Source organism: Pyrus communis, chromosome 3 (assembly GCF_041283825.1).
Source record: "Pyrus communis isolate YQ-2024b chromosome 3, ASM4128382v1, whole genome shotgun sequence".
Lineage (NCBI taxonomy): Eukaryota > Viridiplantae > Streptophyta > Magnoliopsida > Rosales > Rosaceae > Pyrus > Pyrus communis.
The window spans coordinates 5019483-5045281 of NC_142567.1; the positions used below are offsets into that span (position 1 = coordinate 5019483).

The 25799-nt window shown below is 38.1% G+C and overlaps 3 protein-coding genes and 1 pseudogene across 6 annotated transcripts; 2 read left to right on the top strand and 2 right to left on the bottom strand.

Annotated features, from left to right (window-relative positions):
* Positions 1-954: 954 nt before the first annotated feature.
* On the top strand, positions 955-24303 carry LOC137715181 (uncharacterized). 3 transcript variants are annotated; one of them, XM_088690734.1, is made up of 4 exons: positions 955-1071; positions 22862-22880; positions 23475-23556; positions 23981-24303. In XM_088690734.1, exons 3-4 carry the CDS (start codon positions 23481-23483, stop codon positions 24085-24087), a joined length of 183 nt encoding a protein of 60 aa, XP_088546860.1. In that variant the 5' UTR covers positions 955-1071; positions 22862-22880; positions 23475-23480; the 3' UTR covers positions 24088-24303. The 3 variants fall into 3 exon arrangements, with proteins under 3 accessions (XP_088546860.1, XP_068310520.1, XP_068310519.1); XM_068454419.2 differs by lacking the exon at positions 22862-22880 and having other exon boundaries at positions 1013-1088; XM_068454418.2 differs by lacking the exon at positions 955-1071 and having other exon boundaries at positions 22730-22880.
* LOC137714539 (uncharacterized) lies at positions 2655-4399 on the top strand. The gene is made up of 2 exons (XM_088690733.1): positions 2655-3709; positions 3912-4399. The coding sequence occupies exons 1-2, from the start codon at positions 3300-3302 to the stop codon at positions 4135-4137; spliced, it is 636 nt and encodes a 211-aa protein (XP_088546859.1). The 5' UTR covers positions 2655-3299; the 3' UTR covers positions 4138-4399.
* Positions 4443-8489, bottom strand: LOC137715180 (cytochrome P450 CYP72A219). The gene is made up of 5 exons (XM_068454417.2): positions 8113-8489; positions 7565-7782; positions 6778-7022; positions 5748-6135; positions 4443-5166 (listed from the first exon to the last, which is right to left on the bottom strand). The coding sequence occupies exons 1-5, from the start codon at positions 8387-8389 to the stop codon at positions 4744-4746; spliced, it is 1551 nt and encodes a 516-aa protein (XP_068310518.2). The 5' UTR covers positions 8390-8489; the 3' UTR covers positions 4443-4743.
* LOC137716549 (cytochrome P450 CYP72A219-like) lies at positions 13280-17086 on the bottom strand (annotated as a pseudogene). Its single transcript, XR_015960533.1, has 5 exons — positions 16659-17086; positions 15474-15691; positions 15089-15333; positions 14118-14504; positions 13280-13705 (listed from the first exon to the last, which is right to left on the bottom strand). The product of XR_015960533.1 is annotated as a cytochrome P450 CYP72A219-like (transcript).
* Positions 24304-25799: the final 1496 nt, after the last annotated feature.

The window sequence follows — 25799 nt, forward strand, 5'->3', positions numbered from 1 at the left end:
AAATCATAGCATAATTACACGACGTTGAAGATAGTCGATCGATGCAGTGCATGTTCTAGATAGTCGATTGATGCATTAGTCAAGAATGATTCGATCATTTGAAATTGCACATCATTTAATTTAACGCATCCAATCTACTTATGTTGTAATTATTCACTCTGTTCAATGACCTCAATTAAAGAAATTCAAACTTAATATGAGCAGTTTAAGGATCCACATGATGAAAACCAGCACCATTCAATCAAAAGATGAAACGTTCAAACTTCAAAGCAGCCAAAATCAAAGTGAAATTCTGACCCGAGTACTTGTATCCCATGGTTGGAATCTCTACACCAAATGCAAGCAAAAACGTTTCAGATGCAAATGACAAGATAGACTTGATGTTGGGAACTCTGTCTTTGACCTCCCGCGGTCAGCGCATGCCGTCTATTTCATTCACGCAAAGGAACTCCTAATATTGAGGGCGAGTGAAGATAACATTCGCTTCTCTGAATCTCTAATACGATAAAAAAAGTTAAGGTTTCACTATAAAACTAATTGATAATATAAAGAGTAGCTCAATCATATTCGTAGTTATGAACATCATCGTATCTTCCGATCAATAATTTGCATGGAGGACATAAAGGGATTCCTTAATTATATAGAACTACGTACATACATACACACATACATATGCATGTATATATGTATTTCCATCATACAAATTTCATAATTAAACCGTTAAAATTTCTTACTTTTTATTTGAAGATTGTTCTTAAAAACAAAGAAATAAATATATTAGAAATACACACTTAGGGTTGTTTTAGATTCTTAGTTATTGGGCTGCAGGTTCAGATGGGCTTCCTGTAAAAACAGAACTTTGGGTTGTTATCAAGGCAAAAGCCCTGCTTTGCGCTTGCTTACTGAAGAAAAACAATGAAAATTGGAGAAAGCAGAAAGAGCATGCGGCAACGTTTCTGAAGAGGCAGGCATTTTGTTCTTACCAGTGAAGATTCTCTCATTTCTCTCCTTCCCTCCGCCGCTCCCTCCTCCATCTCCGTCACCAAACGCTTGCTTTCTCCCTCGCTCTCTCTCTCTGTATCAAACTAGTAAGATTCCATTTCTACGTTTCTTTTTTTATTTGGTCTGCATTTCGATGCTTATAATTTTATGTTTGAAATTTTGATGCTAATTTTTTACTTGTTTCTGACATGCTATGCCTAACGCGTAATGGGTTTCTTTCCCAATTGCAATTTATTGATATCTGCTATGTGTTTGGTGAATTATACATCTCTGCTACGCATTTCTACAAACACATAGAGAGCAACATACTTCTGAGATAACTTAGAGAATTTTTTTTGTTTTTTGATCGAAATATAAGCTGAATTATGTGTTTTTACTGATTGGGTTGGGATCAGCTGAATTGTGACCACTTGTTATAGGCTTGGATCAGCTGCTGTCTGGTCCATAACAGCTTTCGTAGTCTATCGCGATGGATCAAGCATATTAGTTTTTGTGAGGAATAGTTGCTAAGCTTGTTGCCTCTTCAGTTACTGAGCTTCAAATCGTTTGATAATGTTGAAATTCGATGGCAACGCCGAAATTTTGCATTTCCAGTTCTTGTACTAGATTATCTGATCAGCAATGAGGTTTTTGGGTATCCAGTATTTGTTAATGCTAAAGCAATGTAATTGGGTTTGGCAGCAAGGTATGGCAGGCAGAGGAGTTATCGGGGATCGATGGTCCATGAGGATTCTTGATTCAAATAGCATACTTGATTTCCATATTTTGATTCTTGATTCAAATAGCATACTTGATTTCCAAGTCTTCATAACGAAAATGTCTGTTCTACTTTTAGTTTGACAATACTTTTGGTTTACAATCTGCCACACGAATAGTATTTATGCCCCGCATAACACAATTATAGGGGTGTTAAAAAATTCAAAATTCAAGCCAAACCAACTGGTTAACCAATTTAATTGTTTTCTTTCCTCAATTGGATTGGATGAGAAATATATTAGGTAAAGTATCGTCTAAACTGATCAGGGTTTCAAACTGGTAAAACCCCCAACTAGTACTCTGGATAACACCGCGTTTCATGTAATTGTCTGTTCTGTACATTTGTCTTTGTTCCAATTTCTTGGAACCTCCTTATTTTTCTGACGAGGATTGTTACTTCTTTTTAGGCCTATATATGGTTGCTGTGGACAGACAACTAAAGAACAGGGAACGAGCGCTGGCTGAAGAGTTAAAAGCCATGGAGGCAGAATCAGGCAGTGGTGAGGTTGTTTGACTGTTGATAAATTATAGGCAATGACTAGCTTAGAGCTTTCCAGATTTCCCGAGTTCGCATCTTTGTCATTTTGGCCATTGTGAGGATTTAAGTAAAATGTTGTCCGCTGACCAGAATTTCCCGATTCTGGTTTTTGGAGGATGATAATGTACAAGTGGTTGCAGAGACTGTTCTCTGCACAGGAATCTATGTTCGAGAATGACGATGTTTTGGTGACTGGTGTCCAGTCTCTGACATTTCTTTTGCGATGCATTCAAACACGTTAGCAACGTTTTCATTCCCTCTCATTAGTTTCATCCCAAAACTGCTCGAATAGTCCTTTATTCAAAACAATCCACTTTGATGTCAAATTTTCTTTGCTATTTTTGCTTTGCATGGTCAGTCGTGTGCGCAGGGCTGATCCTGGCATGCCGGCTCAAAATGCATCAACAATCAAGATCAGCCCGCTTCTTTGTAGGCAACTGAAGTAGCATCCTTAAATGCTTATTTGGTAGTGTTTATTTGTCCAGACTATTAATATGGGGTTATTAATTTGTTTTAGCCACTTCAAACCCGTGATCTGAACCGATCATTGTTTAAATCCCCGCTCAACCATCGGTCGTGCAAAAAAATTCACCAAAATCGAAAAAACACACCCGATGCATGTTCGTCAGTTCTAGTTCTATTGTGTGCTTTTCTAGTTTCCATCTTTTACAAGCACTTTTTCCTGCAGAGCCCAAGCTCGCTATATATATGTAGCCATAGAACCATGCAAAGCAAAACAAACAAAAGGAAAAAGATGGCTTCCTGCAGCATTGCGTGATGGCACTTGTCTGCTTGCTCTGCTTGAGCAATGCCCGTAGGGTCCTCAAAGTTGAGAACCCAAGTGGGCATGAAATGAGAATGAGAATGGAAAAGCCCATGGGCCAAGGCATTGGCATTGGAATTGGTGAAGGCAGTGATGGCGAAGGATTTGGAGAGGGCTAGGGTGTTGGCAAAGGCTCTAGCAGCAGTGTAGGCAGTGATAGCGAAGGGTTTGGAGAGGGCTATGGCAAAGGCATTGGTGAAGGCGGCGATAGAAAAGGATTCGGAGAGGGCTACGGCAAGGGCATTGGTGATGGCAAATGGATTGGAGAGGGCTATGGCGAAGGCATTGGTGAAGGCAGCGATGGGAAAGGATTCAGGGCTACGGGCAAAGGCATTGGTGATGGCAGTGATGGTGAAGGGATTGGAGAGGGTTATGGTGTTGGCAGAGGCTCTGGCAAAGGTGTTGGGTATGAAAAAGGCATTGGTGAAGGTAGTGGAAGAGGCACTGGTATTGCCATTGGCCGAAGTTCCACAGATGGTGGATATGGAGAAGGTAGAGGAGTTGGTATTGGAACTGGACACGGTGGATATGAGACTGAACACGGTCCATGGAGAGGAAGACCTGGGTACGGACACAGCGCTGATAGCGGGGTAGGGTCCTATTTCGGCCTTACAACTGCCTCTTTTGGAACTGTTCACCAATATTTGTTCTCTTAGTCTGTCATGTTTAGGTTTCCTCTGCATGCTTCATTCAAATTTATTTCTCTGAGTTAAGTTTTTAAGAGGCTTCAATCTTTCAATTCTTCTAACTATTGGTGGGCTTTAGGCTAATGTGACAATTTTTTCTCACTAGGGGATTTCGGACAAGGTGGGAAATTCTCGGTCATGTGGTTGCCACTCTTTTCTTTGCAGCAGTGGAGATGTCAATCGATACCATCATTCCTTCATTCTGCCAGGATTCCGAAGAACACCAAGTGACAGCACAGTATGTTCCGCCACTTCTGATCGAAACTCTATATATGACCAAAACGAGATGCAGAGTCACCCAAGGACCCCAATCAAATAGCTTAGATGTATAATTTTATTTCCTAAATCTTTGCTTGATGATGGAATTTGAGAATCCTTTTAAGGGGTGTTATACTCCAGCCTCCCAGTATCCTTGAATTTTTGTTCTGCCTGTATGCGTTCCTAGTGTTAGGCAAATCCGAGAGGGTAAAAAGGGTGCCTCTGTAGAATATTCGTGGATGCTTTGCGATACATTTGAAAGAAATTATCGAAATTAGAGCGAAGAAGAGGTCTGAACCAAGATATACATCCACATTTGTGTGATTACTTAACCAATTCAGAAAGTCACCTTTCCCTCCATACATTGGGAAGATTTCGGTTTGAAATAACCACTTGATAACATTCTCTTCTTCCTCCATTTAAAAACATTACAAACTGTACAACTCATTTCTACACATCTTCGTTGTGTATGACATTGTTGAATCACAGGGTAAGTTTGAACTTTGTTGAATCCATAAGGCATATTTGCAGTTCCTCTTTGCATACCAATAGCGGAGAAAAAATTGTCTGCAAGATGACACATATCATTCGTACTTGAAGTAAATAATATTTCACCCTTCTCCTAGCCACTAAACGTTATATATCCAACAATTCAGTGACAACTTCTAGCTCATAAGTAATCAGCGTTTGTGTAAAATGATATGTGCACCAAACTGTGGGTGAAGGTTTATTTTTGCAGAAGGAGCATGAGCATAGGATGGCGAAAGCTCAAATGTAAAGTGCTGTAAAATCAACGATATGGCCAGTTTTGCTTCCACCATAGCAAAGTTTTGTCCGATGCAAACCCGCGGACCACCTGAGAAGGGGAAGTACATAAATTTGTTCTTTGTTGTCTTCGCAACGCCTTCTGAAAACCTCTCCGGTTTAAACTCCTGTGCATCATCACCCCAAAGTTCTCTGTCATGGTGAATTAGTAGCAGTGGTAAGGCAACTTCGACTCCAGCTGGTAATGAAAAGTTTCGCAATTCTGTTGTCTTGCTAGTGGTTCGAACAAGAAGAGGTGATGGGTATAATCGCAGGACTTCATGCAAAATCATGGTCACCTGGGGAGCATGCAGTACATATACAACCAATTTAACTTCTGCATTTATGCCAAAAAAAGAGATGAAAACAAGTCCAAAAGTGTAAGGAAGCAAATACACTAAGCAATCTTCTGCGAGTCACGACTCACATTGCTGACTACTTCTCTACGCAATTTTATAGGTGGATTCCACATACAGAGATGGGTCCACGTCTATTACAGAGCTACCTAAACAACTATAGTTAATAAATGAAGTACATATAGCATTAGTTAGGTCTGAAAAGGTTAATTAATATCTAGGGTTAAGCAAACAACAGTGATATATTCAAATTTTGAACTTCTATGGTCACTATTTTTTTTTTACCTATAGCATTGTTCAGTGGAATTGAAGCAATCTAGTTAAGGATGACATGTGATTAAATTAATTTGATCCTAAATTTCACTTCTTAAACATATGTCATCTTTTAACTAAACTATTTTACACTCAATATTCAACATTGTCACGTAGCAGAAGTAATATCTCAAGTTTTTCTTGATGCAATGCAGATAAAAATGAACTCCTATAAGGTACGTATTCTCAATTTATCGATAGCAAACACTTACAACTTTTAGATGAATTATCCCATCAAAGTCTGGCTTGTTGCTTCCAAAGACCTGCAAAACCTCTTCTCTTGCACGATCTTGCCAAATCTGGTTTTGACCTAGTAAAACCATTGTCCAAACAAGCAACAATGAGGTCGTCTCCTGCCCTGCAAAGTAAAACAACTTGCACTCCTCGATCACGTCATCCATGCTCATTCCAACTGTTTTGTCATTCCCATGTTCCTTGATTTCCTTCAAGTTGGACTCCATGAGGTTACCCAACAAGTCATCTTTTGTGGCTTCACCTGCCCTAATCCCCTCTTCTCTTTTGTTTATAATACCCATGAGTAGCCCTCTTATCTCTTTGTCAATTCCTTTCATCTTCTTGTTCATCCTGGTCGGTACAAACCTGCAAAAAAAAAAATCATTATTAGTTCCAATGGTGATATGAAGAAAACAAGGGGTCTGACTACAAAGCTATGTCTCATTCAGTGATACAAGTTTTATGCAAGAACTAACTATTTAAATATTTGTAGCTAACCATATTCATAAGTTTTGAGATTGGATTGTATGGGATTGACGATGTAAACGTATGGAGCTGGTTGGAAAATGTGAAGCTTTCAAGTTTGGATAAGAAGAGCTAGTTGTGAAGAGTGTCTTGTAGAAGTGTACCGAGCGTCTTTTTTTATGTTCAGTACTAATTCACTACCGAAATTTTCTTCGTATTAATCGGTGGATCACTACTGGATAACTCTACAGTGTTTCAGTTGTGATGTGTTGAATGGTTGCAACAAAAGCTATAATATAAAAAACAGAGTTCCTCATAGGATTTTACAGCTGAAATATTAATATTGGTGTCTACTTATGAATGTCACACAAAAAAAGCTTTGTATAACAAGCTTTAAATACTACTACTTAAATGATTATGATCTTTCATACGGTTAATGAACCAAATTTAATTGTATAAAATTGATTTAGCTAGTTTCTAACCTATTTGGCTGAATGATCTTGCTATTTACCAGTTGAAGACTAAAAGAAATTATAATTTTACCTCCATCCCAGAATGTAAACATTTTGTATAACTTTTGTTACAAGTTGTGCTTGCTCTCGCAAAAGTTGAAATATTTTTCTTCCTTCTTTATAGCTACTTCCAAATGCTGATCGAGAAATCATATCGGCTGTCAAATTTTCAAGACAAGGCCGGACATCCAACTCACATGAACCTTCTTTCAACACCAAGCTCTCCCATTCTTTAATCATCTCACTAGAACTTAGGTAAAATGCTGGTAGCATGCCCTATAGAAAACAACCAAAAAAAAAGAAGAAAAACAAAAAATTGTCAACATTAATTAGTTATATAGCCAACGCACGTAATACACATCTAAAAAACTAATCACTTATTTTGGTTTCCTTTTCATGTCCCTTTTTTTTTCCTTTTCTTTTTTTTCTTTTTTTTTTTTTTTTTTTTTTTTTTGTATTTTGCACTTTCTTCTGATATTATAAGAGGTAAGGTTTACGTCTTCCCTGATTATGTTAACTTTTTTTTTTTTTTTTCTGACTCAATAAAATTTTCATCATACCGTCGAGGTTTTCCTATTAAAAATATATTTCCTTAGCAAATATATTTTGCATATGCGTATTTTGGACATGGATATGGTTTATTCTTAAACACAACTAAACATTTGCGAATGCATGCTGCAATTTAAATCATATTTATTAATTGCGTAGCTAATCATCTCTTTATAATCTGATAAATATATATTTACGTACGCACATAAATTCTAAGCTTATTAGATAGCGTAAAATTTCCACAAACTTTGTATGAATATTGTAAATACCTTTAACTTGTCTAAATGGAATGCTGGATTGATAATTCTTCGGTTTCTTCTCCATTTCTCACCTTCATAGTGTGCAGTACCTGATACTAGCAACTTGATATATGGATTTGATTTCAACTTTGGAAAATCCTCAATTTTTGTTAGGATATCTTTCAAATCTTCTGGATTAGCAATGTTCACCCTTGGTACTGGTCCCGCCCAAATAAAAGAATTCTTACCTGCATTTTTTTAAGGTTTTTAAAAACTAAAACTTCAAATTAAAATCAAATTATTTCCACTTCTCAAACTAGGCACTACTCATGGAGGTTAATTTATTAGTGATCTCTTGTTGGCATGTTGTAAATCACCAGTTTGATAAATTGCAACTATACGTGGGTCGATAAGTTTTTACCACGAGACCTTCATTACCAAACTGTGTACCACTACATCACTGACACTGTCTTATCACCCTTATATTGGTAAATTGTGAATCTGGACGACAAATTTTCAGATAACACTTATTTCCGAACTATATACGAAGAATAAAAATAAAAATATAGTAATCGTACCGTAAGTGTTCACCGAGCGGTAGTCAAAAGGGAGGACTCGTGGGGCTATGTCATGAGAGAGGTTCATCGGTTTAGAATATGCTTGTTTTAGCATCATGGTTCTTTCTTTCAAGTCTCCTACCAAAAACCTGTATGAGTTTCCGGCAAGGCCTTGCTGCCTCAGATATCTTTCTAGCTTCTTTGGCCTCAGCCATAACCAGTTGACCACCCTCCATGCCCATGCGGCTACAATTATGCCCACCAAAACAACACCAATGTTAGACACTGATACTTCCATTAATTTGTGTGTTTACGGAGAGAAAAAGATGCGAGAATGGGTTTCGACAGAAAGAAGGATATCTGCTTTTGATAACTTGCATCATGTACATCCATTATATATATATGATAGTACACCTCATAAAGTTAAATATTTGCAATAATTGAATGGAAGATTCTTTTCTTTCTTTTTTTAATTATATATATATGATAGCACACCTCATAAAGTTAAATATTTGCAATAATTGAATGGAAGATTCTTTTCTTTCTTTTTTTAATTTTATATATATATATATGATAGTACATCTCATAAAATTAAATCTTTGCAATAATTGAATGGTAGATTCTTTTCTTTCTTTTTTTAATTTTATATATATATATATATATATATATATATATATATATATATATGATAGTACACCTCATAAAGTTAAATCTTTTCAATAATTGAATGGAAGATTCTTTTGTTTCGTTTTTTCATTATATATATATATATTGTCACCTGATAGAATTGGGGGTGGGGGGAATCAAACCTTTGATAACCCTTATTTAATTCAACAAGTGACTAAATTGAGATAATATTAATTAATTACGGTCTCTATAATTTTAATAATATATGTGTGAAGAAATTTTTTAGTGTGATTGGCACATGAGATGGTACATTTTATATCATACGGTCAGAAATTATATTGAAATTTTTTATTTAAAATTAAACACAAACAATACATAACGAAGTGCATAATGTACTATGAATAAATAGGATGTTAAGATTCCTATAATTTTCACAAAAAAGATCCGGAGAGAATCTTCATCCTTAAATCAGGACCTTATCTAAATCACATTCAACACACGAATTAAACTACACGTATTTTAGGTGGAGAAATGCTAAAGAGATTTTCTCATAATGAATTCTTCATACATTCTCCACTGCCATCTCATTTTATTTTTTGTCAATATTATAAAATATTATGTTAAAATATAATGCGACAGAAAATTTAGAAAAAGTTCTAGTTTTTAAGAAAGCCTTTCTCATAGGGGTAAGTTAGGACTTAGGGACTTAAAGCTAAAGTAGGTGATGATTTTTTATGAAAGCAAGGCCACATGGCAGACACAACTCAGATTACGACGTCGAAGCCGTGCCAATTCTAGATGCATCATGATTCACGCATTAGCAAACAGTTGAGAACCACGGTAGATGTATTATGACTCGTTAGACTCGTTATTAACTTGTAATCAAATGAAAAAAAAGTTAAATTGATAAGGAGTTGAAATAAGACCATATGAAATCAAATAAAGAGGCGTCAAAATTAAATTTTTGATGAAGTTGTTTATTAAAATCTTATGAAATCGGAATAGAATTAGTATAGATTCTACATAAATGATTTAGTAATGCACTTGGGAATGTGAATTAATATAATTACTAAACTGCCCTTATTTGATTAAATGATTTTATATTCTAATTTTTTGGTTAAATTTATATACTACTTAATAGAAAACTTGTTAAATACCTCTATTAACCAAATATAAAACACACTGAAATTTAATTATTGTATTTTCTGTTAATTATTGTTATTGTCAAGGTTCTAAAAAACTCTAGGCGCTAGTCGGGCGGAGGGTTGGTGCATAGCGCCTAGGCGGATAGGCAAGGTCTAGGCGGGCGCATAGGCAAGGTCTAGGCGGGCGCCTAGGCGGATTTAGATAAATTTCTTGTATATCTTGTAAATAAATGCATATTGACACTTACAAAAAATTATATTTGTATCAAATTCATAGAAAATATAATAAAAGAATGATAAAATGCAAAAGGAGTATCCATCAAGTTCAAAATTTAACACACATTAAGCATATATGCCATATAATAATAATGAGGAGTATCATAGGATGACACATGTACAATAAGTTCACAATTCAAATCACATATAAATTAATCAAATTTACGACATAATATATATAAATAAACATTGATACTATGTTATTTTCAAAAAATAAAGAATATATATAGGTATATATGTTAAATATGAGGATACATGTAAAGTTCAAAAATTGTATCATTTTGTAAGCCCATATTCTTGGGCCTCTCAATAAAATAAAACGTTGGCCCTACATTCATTTTTTAATTAATCCTTCACTGACTGTTTAAAGGTGCTAGCTAAAGCAAAAAGCAAAAAGTTGCAAATTGCTTAAAATCCTAACTCGTAGCTCTTTGCAATTACACTCATCTTCTACAACTTGCCGCCGCACCCATCTCTGCAAACCTTCTACAACCCGTCGCCATCACCCATCCCTGCAATTGCACAAATCTCATCTACCTCTCTCTCTCTCTCTCTCACCATATTCGACTTCTTTTCTAGCAAATAAAGAGGCAGATGGCGAGACTCGGGGAGACAAGAAGGTTGTGAGTCTCGCGACAGAAGTTTCTTTTCCAGGCCGCCCAGACCGCCTAGCGTCCACCGAGCCCGCCTAGCCCACCCAGGCAGCCGCCTTACACCGCTTAATGTCCTTGCCAATTTAGTGAACGATTTCGAGTTAATAGCGGCGGAGCACATCCGCCTAGCTCCTAGGCACCTCCTAGACCGCGTTTTAGAACACTGGTTGTTGTTATTGTTTAATTTTATATTAAACTGGGCAACAGTTGGTCGTGTCGGGTTCATGCGAAGGGCAATCTTGAAATTTTAGAAATAAGTGAGGGTATGATAGGAAGGAAAAATTCATTCCAATTTCCCCAACAACTTGAAATTCAATTCCCACCTAAATGTAGGGAATTCAATTTCTCCACATTTTGGAGTTGGATTTCAAAATTCGCATAGGTCTCACCAACTTTTTTATTTCTCAATATTTGATACACACTAGAGTCTCTCGTAATCAAATTTCAATTCTGCGTTTTGATTCCGATTATCTTTACGTAAACGTGCCATTAGATTTGCAATGTATATGAGTAATCAATGTTCAGTGAAATATCACATCACTGTCACGTTGTTTAACTAATTTACTTATATTATAACATGTTTAAGTTTAATGATTGTATTATGTAAGGTAGGGACAGAGTACAAACAAAATTTGAAAACCAAATTTTGTTGGATTTTTGTCCTAAAGTTTCAGAGGAATTTCTTTCAATTTTATCACATTTCTCACTAATCAGATTTATTAAGTCTAGTTTGATAGAATAGTTGAACTTTTTTTTTATCAATAACGAATGATTTCATTTCATAACAGAGCCAATTATACAACTTGAATGAGAGAGACAAGGAAAGAAACAACAATGGTAAACAAACAATCATGCACCTCTCATTTGGATGGCCATTCTTCATTAGAAATGAACCACCACCACGAAAAGCTTGCCGCCTGCTATTCTTGAAAATTATGCACTTCTGTCTTCCAAATTTGGCTCTAGCCAATAGCCATGGAGGAGCATCTTCAATCCAAGTCCTGAGCTCGTTACAACTAAGCGGGAATTGAGCAGGTGAGTGTGCCGCCTTGTTCGCCGCTCTCGGCTGCCATTGACAACCAAAACCTCGAAAACTATTCCGTAAAACTTTGATCTCTTCTACTAGATGCCATCCACTCCTCTACCAGCTTCTTCATCCAAAATGAAATGGCTGAACTTTTTTGTTTTTTCAAGAAAGAATAGCTAAACTCTAGGATCACATTTAAAGCCCATCCACCAAGTTTCCTATGTAAAAGAAGTCACATAAGAACAAAACAGTACTACTTTACTTAAGGTTCCAGAAAGATAAATAAAGGTCTTCGTCCTCTTCATAAGGTTACAGAAAGATAGAAAAAGGTCTACGTCCTTTTCTTCTTCACGTATCTCCCATGAATAAGATTCAATATTATGAGGTGTAAAACATATTTCGGCTGGGCTAACCTATAAAGCCTTTATACTTGGTTTAAAAGAATATTTGATAATCATTTGTTTTCAGTTTTTTGAAATCTAAAAATTTGAAAATTTGTTTGGTAGCTAAATAATTAAAAACGGAAGAAAACCAAAAGTTAGAAAATTAAGGTAAAAAAAAAAAAATTTGAAAGTAATTATTAAATGATTTTTTAATTGTTCAAATAATTTAAAAACAAAAACTGAAAATTAAAAATAAAAAAGTAATTACTAAACGAGTTTTCAATTTTGCTGTTGCAAAACACAAATGCTATGTATATGTTCCTTTTATATATTCCCAGACTGACATACAAGAACCACAGCATACAAGAACCATAGCACAATAGTCAAATACATTCCGTCGTTAACCTGCTCATATGTTCGTGCAGGTTTGCTGGGGGGTCTCGGTTGGTGGCCACTATTTTCTTTACAGTGGTGAACATTTCAATTGATAACATCATTCTTTCAATCCTTTATGAGGTGCTATTTCTAATCCGGCCTCCGAGTACGTGCACCTAGTCCCTGAATTTTTCTGTTCTACGTCCTGTATGTATTCAAGTGTTAGAGGAATCCGAGAGGGAAAATACAGCCTCCATGGAAGATTGGAATATTCATCTTCACTTGTTTCCCAATGTTGATTTGAGTGAAGTAGAGGTTTGAATTAAGAGATACATGCATATTTGAATGACTAACCAATTCGGAAAGTCATCTTTCCCTCTATATATGGGGAAGATTTGTACTCCAAATAACCAATTCATATCATTTTCTTCTTCCTCCATTTATTTCTAAAAGCATTACAAACTCTGAAAACTAATTTCTGCAGTACAGATTGTAGAAAACCCTGAGGATCCTTGTCTACCTCTTTAAGTGCGGACTTCACTATATCCACAAGGCATATATATATGCGGTTCCCCTTTGCTCAAATTTTTTCTGAAAGATAACATATCATACGTACGTTGCATCAAATTATATTTCATCCTTCTCCTAGCTACTACACACTATATATTCAACAATTAGAGAGAACTTCTGACACAGAAGTAATCAACGTTTGTGTAAAATGATATGAGCACCAAACTGTGGCTGAATGGTTAGATGTGAAGAAGGAGCATGAGCATAGGAGGGAGAAAGCTCAAATGTAAAGTGTTGTAGAATCAACGATAAGGCCACTTTTGCTTCCACCATTGCAAAGTTTTGCCCGATACAAATCCGCGGACCGCCTCCAAAAGGGAAGTACGTAAATTTGTTCTTTGTTGCCTTCAAAACGCCTTCCGAAAACCTCTCCGGCTTAAACTCCTGTGCATCATCACCCCACAATTATTTGTCAAGGTGAACTAGGAGTGTGGGTAAGGCAACTTCCACTCCAGCTGGTAAAGAATAGTTTGCAAGTTGTGTTTTCTTGCTAGTGATTCGAGTCATCAGAGAAAGTGCTGGGTATAATCGAAGAACATCATGCAGAATCATGGTCACCTGGGAAAGCATGCATTAGATATACAACCAAGTTAAGTTTTAAATTTATAGCATAGGGTAAACAATAGATTACACCAGTGTACCGGATAATTTTGTGCATTGGACGGTTGGATTTGCATGGCTGGGTTTTGACAATCCAATTTTAGCCATTTAAACACCGGTGCATTTCTCTACACTGTGTTACTGTAGAAAAACCCAAACAATAGATTGATATATAGAAATCCGAACTTGTATGGGGACTATTTTTTGTCATGTAGATTGTGAGTCAAGGACAATTCAGCTAAAAGAAGATGTGTGATCATCAGTTCGTTTCTTAAACCCATGTCCTCTTTTAACTCAACTGTTTTGCACTCATCACAATAACTTAGTACAAGTAATCCCTCAAATGTTTTTCTCAATGGAAAACACTTACAACTTTTAGGTGTATTAGCCCATCAAAATCTGGCTTGTTGCTTCCAAAGACCTCTAAAACCTCTTCTCTTGCATGATCTTGCTAGTCTTGATATTGACCTAGCAAAACCATTGTCCAAACTAGCAACCCTGAAGTGGTCTCCTGCCCTGCAAAGTAAAACAGCTTGCACTCCTCGATCACATCATGCATACTCATTCCAACTTTTTTGTTGTTGCCATGTTCCCTGATTTCCTTCAAGTTGGATTCCATAAGCACACCCAACAGGTCATCTTTGTGGCTTTACCTGCCTTAATCGCCTCTTCTCTTTTGTTTATAATACCCATAAGTAACGCTCTTATCTCTCTGTCAATTCCTTTCATCTTCTTGTTCGTCTTGGTTGGTAGAAACCTGCATGCACAAAACCTTAATTATTCCAATCGTTCTGTGAAGATATATGAAGAAGACAATGTACGCTTGTTTTCATTCATTAATGTGTTTTTTTTGTCCTTGCATGTTTGTAATATGAAGATTACGTGCTTTTACGAGCCCTCCATTTTCTTCAAAATCAAGTTGAGCTTCCCGTCTATTAGCACTATGATTTAGTGGTATTATTATGTACTTTCAAGTAGGAAGTCTTATATATGTTCACAAGAATAACGAGTTTGATACCCGTCCCCAACCCCACTGTTGTTGTATTGAAAGATGAGCTTCCTTTAAACACGAAAAATTATAATTTTAGCATGCACTGATAGAATGGTTTTGGTTGCCTTGAAGCACTTGGTTTTCTTCTTCAGGTTTTCCTTCAAAACTTTGTAAAATTGTCACAAAAATGTTTTTCATAATATGCTTTCGTTTGTTGAATGAGTGCGATCTTTACCGTGGTTAATGAACATAATTTAATTATAAATAACTGGACTAACTAGTTGCTAACCTATTATTTGGCAGGATGATATATATTTACAACCTGAAGAGTGAAAGAGAAAATAATCTACCTCCATCCTGGAATGTAAACACTCTGCACAACTTTTGTTACAAGTTGTACTTGCTCTTTCAAAAGTTGAAATATTTTTCTTCCTTCTTTATAGCTACTTCTGAATGCTGTTCGAGAAATCACATCGGTTGTCAAATTTTGAAAATAAGGCCAAACATCCAACTCACATGAACTCTGTTTCAACACCAAGCTCTCCCATTCCACAATCATCTCACTACAATTTTCGTAAAATGCCGGTAACATACGCTATTGAAAACAATGAAAAATAAGAAAGAAAACAGAAATTATATCAACATTAATTATATAGGCAACATAATACGCAATGCTAATTAAATTAGGTTTTACAAGAATTTTTTAATGAATATTGGCAAGAGTGTGCATAATACCTTCAGCTTCTCTAAATGGAATACTGGGTTGATAATTCTTCGGTGTTTTGCCCATTTCTCACCTTCATAGAGTGCAATACCTGTTGCTAGTAACTTGACAAGTGGGTTTGGTTCTGGCTGCGGAAACTCCTCCATTTTTGTTAAGATGTATTTCAAATCTTCTGGATTAGTGATGATCACCCTTGGGATGGTGCCCATCCAAACAAAAGAATTCTTACCTCCATTTTTGGTTTTCAAAGAAAATAAAGGCTCAACATAGTTATAGTCAAATTATTTTTACGTATCATACCATAACCAGACATATATGTCTAAGTGCACAGCTTGTTTAGTAACAGTGCACTTACTACTCATAGAGGTTTGATTAGTTTGATTTAGCAGCGCCGGTTTTTATTTTGTTGGAATAGATTGTTAATTCAAATTTTACTAACTTCTTGCCACACGCATACGTGTTTAGCAATTGGCCTTTTTATATTTTTATATTTAAATAATTAATTTACAAATTTTTAAAAAATTATTCATAAAAAAAAATGAATTAAAGACATGAAACCACCCACTAACGTGGCAGGTTTAGTTTTTGTTTTTTTTTTCTTTCTATAATTTTAAATATTAAATGCATTCAAAATAAAAATATGGTTAAATACTTTAGCTTCTTTTGGTTCAATTGTAATTTACGAAATTCTTAAAGGGCAATTTATGGTATTTTGAATGTTTCACCATTTTAGGATGCTCACTTTATATATATATATGAACTATCTTTGTAAATTTCATATCAAATTTTTAACCACATATATATTTTTATAAATTGTATCTATTCATCGGCTCATGAGTTTTAACTTGAGACTTTCTCAACGACTCTAAAGACTTGAGTGTCACTCTTATTTATAAGTCGTTGAAAGTGTCTTATCACATTTATGTTGTCAAAGAATCTGAATTGCAAATCTAGATAACATTTATAATTTAGTAGAACACATAAGAAAGTATGAATTACTGACATATCTACGAACTTGAAATGAGAGGAAAAAAAAAAAGAATGAAAATGAGAACTAGTATTGTTAAAGATTTCAAAGTGATAACACTTTTTTGGATTCTATGTGTTAATTGACGCAAGAAAGTGAAAAATCAGAATGATTCAATTCTTATTTCTTGTATCCAAGTAAACGTGAAAAAATAATATACTTAACATACCGTAAGTGTTTACTAATCGGTGATGGAAAGGGATGACTCGTGGGGCTATGTCATGGGAGAGGCTCATGGCTTTAGAATAAGCTTGTTCTGTCGTCATGGAGATTTCTTTCATGTCTCCGGACATAAACCTGTATAAGTTTCCAGCAAGGCCTTGCTGCCTCAGATATCGTTCTAGCTTCTTTGGCCTCAGCCACAACCAGTTCACCACTATCCATGCCCATGTAATTACTATTATACCAACCAAAACGACACCAACAGCCACTGATACTTCCATTAATTTGTGTTAGAGAGAGAGAGAGACAGAGAGGAAGGAGGGCTTTCCGGTTGCAACTGAGAGGGAAAATTAATGGGTGTGTATATATGGACATGGATCCTCTCTGGATCCATGCATCCTAATCCTAGGGATCTACTAATCCGGGTCATTAAAATTTGATTCAACGGCTAAAATTATTATAACTTTTAAAGTGAGCCGTTGGATCAAATTTCAATAGTCCGGATTGGTGGATCCCTAGAATTAGGATGTATGGATCCGGAGAGGATCCATGTCCTATATATATATAAATTTGGCCTAGCTGTGAGCTTTTGACAAATCAAACATGTTGCCGGCCGCCGGATGTTTGTGTTTGTGTTCCAATTGAAGACTTAAAGCATGACTAAAGAAAATTGTGACGACACAATACATACGAGGTGACGTTTTTATGAAAGCATTTGAGAAAATCAAGTGATCACGACGTTGATGTAAACCATGGCATAATTACACGACGTTGAAGTTAGTCGATCGATGTGGTGCATGTTCTAGATAGTCGATTGATGCATAAGTCAAGAATGATTCGTGTGGAGCCAAGAATAATCAAGAGGCGACACGTGGATTTTAGGTGAAGAGGACAAAATTACCCTCGAGACACACCGGATTTCCTACATGCGAGCAGTGGAGAATCATCCATCAACCGAGTCAAGAGTGCCCAAAATAAGTAACAAGTTCAAATTTATCTCATTCATCTTTAATTCATATCCTCTACAAAGAAATCATTCCATAACCTTTAAAACCTTCCATATAAATTAAATTAATCCATTAATCACCATTACACCCCAAAAAACATCCAAGGGCCAACCATGCTCTATAAATAGGACTCCATTTTCTTTGAAAGACTAGTTCCACACTCTTGCAAAACTCCCAAAAACTCTTCAAACACTTTTCTCTCTAAATTCTAACTTTGGTATCGAAGGTTCTTCGGCCAAAACCCCCCCTTTCATCGTGGGCGCATGAGGCTCTTGGCCTTGACCTAAGGTGTTAATTGTTTTGTAAGTGCAATTTTGTCCAAGAAGAAGAAGGCGGAAATTTGCATCCACAACTTGGTGCTTTCATTGAGAGTTGAAATTCACACTCGTAGAAGACTCTCACATAAAAAGGTTTTTTCTCTATTTTCTAGTCCACTTGTATTTTTCGTACATTCTTATTATTAGAATTTTTTTATTTGCAAAGATTCCTTGATAAAATGAAAAAGAGAAATACAACGGCTAGAAATTTAGAAAACTCCATGAGTGAAAATTCTAATATAAAAGAAATGGGACCGCGGTGATCCACGAGACTAAATGTGATCCTAGGGGGAGCGGCAACACCACCACAAGGTTCCACCATGGGAACCACCGCGGTGGCCAACCGCTGCAAGGTCCATGGCACCACTACCACGGCTCCAGCCGTGCCACCAAAGCAAGCCCAAGATGTGCCATCCAAGGCTCGTGGCACTAAGGTCATGACCTAAGCCATGTCACTCCAAGCCCTAGCCTCGCACCCACGTGTGCCACACGCCGAGCAACCCACTCCCGTGGCCCAACCTGCTCCTACCGAGCAGCCTACTCTCGTGGCCCAGCCTGCTCCTGCTGAGTAGTCTGCTCTCGTAGCCCAGCCTACTCCCGTGGTCCAACTTGCTCCCACCGAGCAGCTTACTCTTGTGGCCCAGCCTGCTCTCATAGCCCAGTCTGCTCCCGTGGGCTTCCAAGCAGCCCAAATCGGTCCAAGGCTAGTTCAACCGTCTCGGCTCCAAATTTCCAGACTGATGATCAAACCAAGAGCATTTTCACTATATTTTTCTGCGGATTTGACATTTCCCAGCTCAAATCTCGCGCCCGGAGTCTACCACACTTCCGCTGCTCAAGGAGAAACATTTCTTCCAAACTCTTCCAATCCAAATGGTGAACAACACTTGTCTCGACAAGTCATAGAGTTAACGAGCGCCCTAGCACAGCAGACGACCTTGGTGAACCAGCTCTTGCAGCGCACGAAAATGCAATGTGTTCCAAAAGAAATGCCCCGAAGAAAGACAAGGGCAGACAAAGAACCTCTCCAGCAGCATCTCGACAAGCAGCCACTCGACCTGCCACAAATCGAGCGTTTGGGCAGAGTACACTCCCAATTGGGCCCCCAAGATAGCGTATACTCCTGTCTTAGTGCGTGGATGAGCGTGCACTCTCGACTAGGCCCACAGACGAGCATACACTCACAGTTAGGGCCACACTTCGATAATCAACATGAGCAGCCTTCTAAGTGAAGTGTTCATTCGCAGCTAGGCCCGCAAGAAGCATCCTCCATATCACATCGGAGTAGGCAGCATGACGGGCGGAGAGAAGCAGTCACTCAATCCAGCCTAAGTTCAACCAGCAGCCTACGAAATCTCTCGCCTACTAGGAATCCACCTCATGCATTGCTGCCACGGCATAGACGAGCCGAGCACATAGAAGAACAGCCTGGACCAGCAGGTCAAGACTGGGGCAGCCGAGAACTTTACCACTCCCAACAAAGGCAAATTCAGGAAGAATTAGAAATGCTCCTGACTGAGCGATTGCGCAATTTCCCCAGCAATGAAGCTATTGACAAGGCGTTCCGATAAGACATGACCAACATTAACAAGTCATCTTTCAATGACAAGATCGAGCAGACAGGGCTACCCCATATAAATTGCTGGATGTAAAGACTACTTCTGTTCCGACAAATGTAGCAGCTCAGCCTAATAGCACACCGGGGGCAGACGAGTACCAGAAGGACACACTAGCCCAACTACCAAGAACTAGAGGCAGGCTAAGGATTATTTCGGTTGTCCCAGCAGTCCAACTTTCCTCAGTTGCACTAATGACAATGATTTACATGCTCTCGAGCATGAAAGGATAAACTAATTGCTCTCCAGTGCGATAGGGTAAACCAATTCCCCAACAACCATATGGGTCTGCTCTCCAGCACGAGAGGATAAACTAATAGCTCTCCAATGCGAGAGGGTAAACCAATTCCCCGACACCCAAAAGGGTCTACTCTCCAGCGCGAGAAGATAAACTAATTGCTCTCCAATGTGAGAGGGTAAACCAATTTCCCGACACCCATATGGGTTTGCTCTCCAGCGCGAGAGGATAAACTAATTGATCTCCAGTGCGAGAGGGTAAACCAATTCCCTGACACCCATATGGGTCTGCTCTCCAATGCGAGAGGATAAACTAATTGTTCTCCAGTGAGAGAGGGTAAACTAATTCCCCGACACCCATATGAGTCTGCTCTCTAGTACGAGAGGATAAACTAATTGCTCTCCAGTGCGAGAGGCTAAACAAATTGCTCTCCAGTGCGATAGGGTAAACTAATTCTCCGACACCTGTCTGGGTAAACTCTCTAGTGCGAGAAAGTCACATGGCTCAAAGGATCGAATGCTTGAAGATCGAGCAGGAAGCAAAATGGTCAAGGGGTAGCAGCCATTTTCTGCACTCAACAATTCGCTCATCCAACACTTCATCTTCAGTAGCTTCGATCTTGGCAGTTCCATCCTTGACTGCTCCATTTGTGGCAACTGAGAAATCACAGTTTCCTCATTTCCGACAGGCAGCCTAAATTGTAGCCTATGCCACGCCATTTCCTCAGCCCATACCGAGTCAATCCTTGGCTTCAATCAAGCCGAGCAGCACAAGCAATGGCCCCTGCCACACCACCTCCCTGGCCCATGCCAAGCCGACTCTTGACCCCTGCCAGCCGACGTGCCGCACCACCCCGACGACTGCATCGCGACAGCACTATCCAAGAAGAAGACAAGGAAAATTAAATTTTTTACATCAGTGCGGCACGAAGACAAAGCAAGCAACGAAAGACGATCTTTTGCACGGGCAAGATGTAGAAGATTGCTAGAGGAAGGGGAACAAATATCCTCTAAGCTTTCTTTCTCTTGTAGGGTATAATAAATCGCTCTCCAAAGTTGATTTAACAATCCACTTAAGGTGGACTTAAATAGGCTTTGAGAGAAATTTATTTCTCTTTCCTAGAAGGATCTAATTTCATATTAAAAAGGGAATCTACATCAAAATAGGAAGCAGTCCTAGAGCAAGAAGATCTCTACACCTGCTGCTCTTTCTTACAAGCAGGCCAACAGGTGTGGGGGCATTTGTGGAGCCAAGAATAATCAAGAGGCGACACGTAGATTTTTAGGTAAAGAGGACAAAATTACCCTCAAGACACATTGGGTTTCCTACACGGAAGCAGTGAAGAATCATACATCAACCGAGTCAAGAGTGCCCAAAATAGGTAACAAGTTCAAATTTATCTCATCCATCTTTACTCCATATCCTCTACAAGGAAATCATTCCATAACCTTTAAAACCTTCCATATAACTTAAATTAATTAGGCTAATTAAATTAATCCATTAATCACCATTACACCCCAAAAAACATCCAAGGGCCAACCATGCTCTATAAATAGGACTCCATTTTCTTTGAAAGACTAGTTCCACACTCTTGCAAAACTCCCAAAAACTCTCCAAACATTTTTCTCTCTAAATTCTAAATGTGGCATCGGAGGTTCTTCGGCTAAAGCCTCCCCTTCCAATTCATTGGAGGCGCGAGGCTCTTGGCCTTGACCTAATGTGTTAATTGTTTTGTAGGTGCAATTTTGTCCAAGAAGAAGAAGGCGGAAATTTGCATCCACAATTCGATCATTTGACATTGCACATCATTTAATTTAACACAACCAATCTACTTATGTTGTAATAGGCATTATAATTATTCGCTCTGATCAGTGACCTCCAATTAAAGAAATTCAAACTTAATATGAGCAGTTTAAGGATACACATGATGAAAACCAGCACCATTCAATCAAAGATGAAACGTTCAAACTTCAAAGCTGCCAAAATCAAAGTGAAATTCTGACCGGAGTACTTGTATCCCATGGTTGGAATCTCTACACCAAATGCAAGCAAAAACGTTTCAGATGCAAATGGCAAGATAGCCTTGACGTTGAGAACTCGATCTGTCTTTGACCTCCCGCAGTCATTGCATGCCGTTTATTTCATTCATGCAAAGGAACACCTAATTCATAAAGCTCACGACTTGTTCACAAATTGAATGTGTATGAAGACAACATTCTCTGCTCTGAATCTCTAATATTATAAAAAATAAAAAAATAAAAAATAAGAAAGTTACAGTTTCATTATAAAACTAAGGGAATTTTAACGAAAAGTTCACGATACGCTTCACTCTAACGAAAAATCACATTATTACACTAAAAAGTTAAACCTAGTACTATTCACTTTACCCTTTATTTTGTCTTTATCATTAAAACTCAAAGTTTTCAAGTTCTTTTCATTAGTTTTCCTTAAACCTAATTGATAATATGAACAGTAGCTCAATTTAATTTTAAGCTCATACAAAGTCTATTCTCCTATCATTGTGGAACTCATTCTCAACCATAGTCCTAATCATAATCGTATCTTCAGATCAATAATTTGAATGGAGGACATAAAGAGGGTTCCTTATTAAATTATATAGAAATTTGTACGTACATATGTACGTATTTATGTATTTCTACCATACAAAGTTCATAATTAAACCGTTAAATTTCTCACTTGTTATTTGATAATCGTCCTTATAAACAAAGAAATAAATATATTAAAAATACACACTTGGGTTTGTTTTAGATTCTTAGTTCTTGGGCTGCAAGTTCAGATGGGCTTCCTGTAAAAACAAAACTCCACCTTGGTTGTTATCAAAGTAAAAGCCCTACTTGCCACTTGCTTATGGAAGAAAAATAATGAAAATTGGAGAAGGCAGAAAGAGCATGCGGCAACGTTTCTGAAGAGGCAGGCATTTTGTTCTTACCAGTGAAGATTCTCTCATTTCTCTCCTTCCCTCCGCCGCTCCCTCCTCCATCTCCGTCACTAAACGCTCGCTTACTCCCTCGCTCTCTCTCTGTCAAACTAGTAAGATTCCATTTCTCTGTTTCTTTTTTTATTTGGTCGGCATTTCGATGCTTATAATTTTATGGTTGAAATTTTGATGCTAATTTTTTATTTGCTTCTGCCATGCTATGCCTAACGCGTAATGGGTTTCTTTCCCAATTACAATTTATTGATATTTGCTTTGTTTTTGGTGAATTATACATCTCTGCTATGCATTTCTACAAACACATAGAGAGCAACATACTTCTGAGATAACTTCGAGAATTTTTTTGTTTTTTGATCGAAATATAAGCTGAATTATGTGTTTTTACTGATTGGGTTGGGATCACCTGAATTGTAACCACTTGTTATAGGCTTGGATCAGCTGCTGTCTGGTCCATAACAGCTTTCGTAGTCTATCGCGATGGATCAAGCATATTAGTTTTTTGTAAGGAATAGTTGCTAAGCTTGTTGCCTCTTCAGTTACTGAGCTTCAAATCGTTTGATAATGTTGAAATTCGATGCCAACGCTGAAATTTTGCATTTCCAGTTCTTGTACTAGATTATCTGATCAGCAATGAGGTTTTTGGGTATCCAGTATTGTTAATGCTAAAGCAATGTAATTGGGTTTGGCAGCAAGGTATGGCAGGCAGAGGAGTTATCGGGGATCGATGGTCCATGAGGATTCTCTGGGCGTGTGCAATCGGCAGTGCTGTCAGTATGAGCTCTCGACTCTTCCATATTTTGATTCTTGATTCAAATAGCGTACTTGATTTCCAAGTCTTCATAACGAAAATGTCTGTTCTACTTGTAGTTTGACAATACTTTTGGTTTACAATCTGCCACACAAATAGTATTTATGCCGCGCATAACTCAATTATAGGGGTGTTCAAAAATTCAAAATCCAAGCCAAACCAACCAGTTAACCAATTTAATTGTTTTCTTTCCTCAATTGGATTGGATGAGAAATATATTAGGTAAAGTATCGTCTAAACTGATCAGGGTTTCAAACTGGTAAAACCCCCAACTAGTACTCTGGATAACACCGCGTTTCATGTAATTTTCTGTTCTGTACATTTGTCTTTGTTCCAATATCTTGGAACCTTCTTATTTTTCTGACGAGGATTGTTACTTCTTTTTAGGCCTATATATGGTTGCTGTGGACAGACAACTAAAGAACAGGGAACGAGCGCTGGCTGAAGAGTTAAAAGCCATGGAGGCAGAATCAGGCAGTGGTGAGGTTGTTTGACTGTTGATAAATTATAGGCAATGACTAGCTTAGAGCTTTCCAGATTTCCCGAATTCGCATCTTTGTCATTTTGGCCATTGTGAGGATTTAAGTAAAATGTTGTCTGCTGACCAGAATTTCCCGATTCTGGTTTTTGGAGGATGATAATGTATAAGTGGTTGCAGAGACTGTTCTCTGCACAGGAATCTATGTTCGAGAATGACGATGTTTTGGTGACTGCTGTCCAGTCTGACATTTCTTTTGCGATGCATTCAAACACGTTAGCAACGTTTTCATTCCCTCTCATTAGTTTCATCCCAAAACTGCTCGAATAGTCCTTTGTTCAAAACAGTCCACTTTGATGTCAAGTTTTCTTTGCTATTTTTGCTTTGCATGGTCAGTCGTGTGTGCAGGGCTGATCCTGGCATGCCGGCTCAAAATGCATCAACAATCAAGATCAGCCCGCTTCTTTGTAGGCAACTGAAGTAGTATCCTTAAATGCTTATTTGGTAGTGTTTATTTGTCCAAACTATTAATATGGGGTTATTCATTTGTTTTAGCCACTTCAAACCCGTGATCTGAACCGATGATTGTATAAATCCTCGCTCAACCATCGGTCGTGCAAAAAAATTCATCAAAATCGAAAAAACACACCCGATGCATGTTCGTCAGTTCTAGTTCTATTGTGTGATGATGTGATCAATGAAATGAGGTGGCCCGGCAGGGAAGCTGAAAACAAGTTCCGTTGTGGTAACACTGCTCACAAAAGCTTCATGACTCCACAGAGTTCTAAAACAACTGGCGATCCTCGGAGAAGCGCTTTTGGTGCTTTTCTAGTTTCCATCTTTTACAAGCACTTTTTCCTGCAGAGCCCAAGCTCGCTATATATATGTAGCCATATAACCATGCAAAGCAAAGCAAACAAAAGGAAAAAGATGGTTTCCTGCAGCATTGCATTGATGGCACTTGTATGCTTGCTCTGCTTGAGCAATGCCTGTAGGGTCCTCAAAGTTGAGAACCCAAGTGGGCATGAAATGAGAATGAGAATGGAAAAGCCCATGGGCCAAGGCATTGGCATTGGAATTGGTTAAGGCAGTGATGGCGAAGGATTTGGAGAGGGCTAGGGTGTTGGCAGAGGCTCTAGCAGCGGTGTAGGCAGTGATAGCGAAGGGTTTGGAGAGGGCTATGGCAAAGGCATTGGTGAAGGCGGCGATAGGAAAGGATTCAAAGAGGGCTACGGCAAAGGCATTGGTGATGGCAAATGGATTGGAGAGGGCTATGGCAAAGGCATTGGTAAAGGCAGCGATGTGAAAGGATTCAGAGAGGGCTACGGGCAAAGGCATTGGTGATGGCAGTGATGGTGAAGGGATTGGAGAGGGTTATGGTGTTGGCAAAGGCTCTGGCAAAGGTGTTGGGTATGGAAAAGGCATTGGTGAAGGTAGTTGAAGAGGCAATGGTATTGGCATTGGCCAAAGTTCCACAGATGGTGGATATGGAGAAGGTAGAGGAGTTGGTATTGGAACTGGGCATGGTGGATATGAGACTGAACACGGTCCATGGAGAGGAAGACCTGGGTACGGACACAGCGCTGATAGCGGGATAGGGTCCAGTTTTGGCATCGGCATAGGGTCTGGTTATGGAAGCGATTGCGGTGGGGGCTTTTAAGTTCCTCTCCCGGGTTGCGGTTGTAGTTACGCAGGTGAGCCAGACCCGGATCGCTCAATTGATTGGTA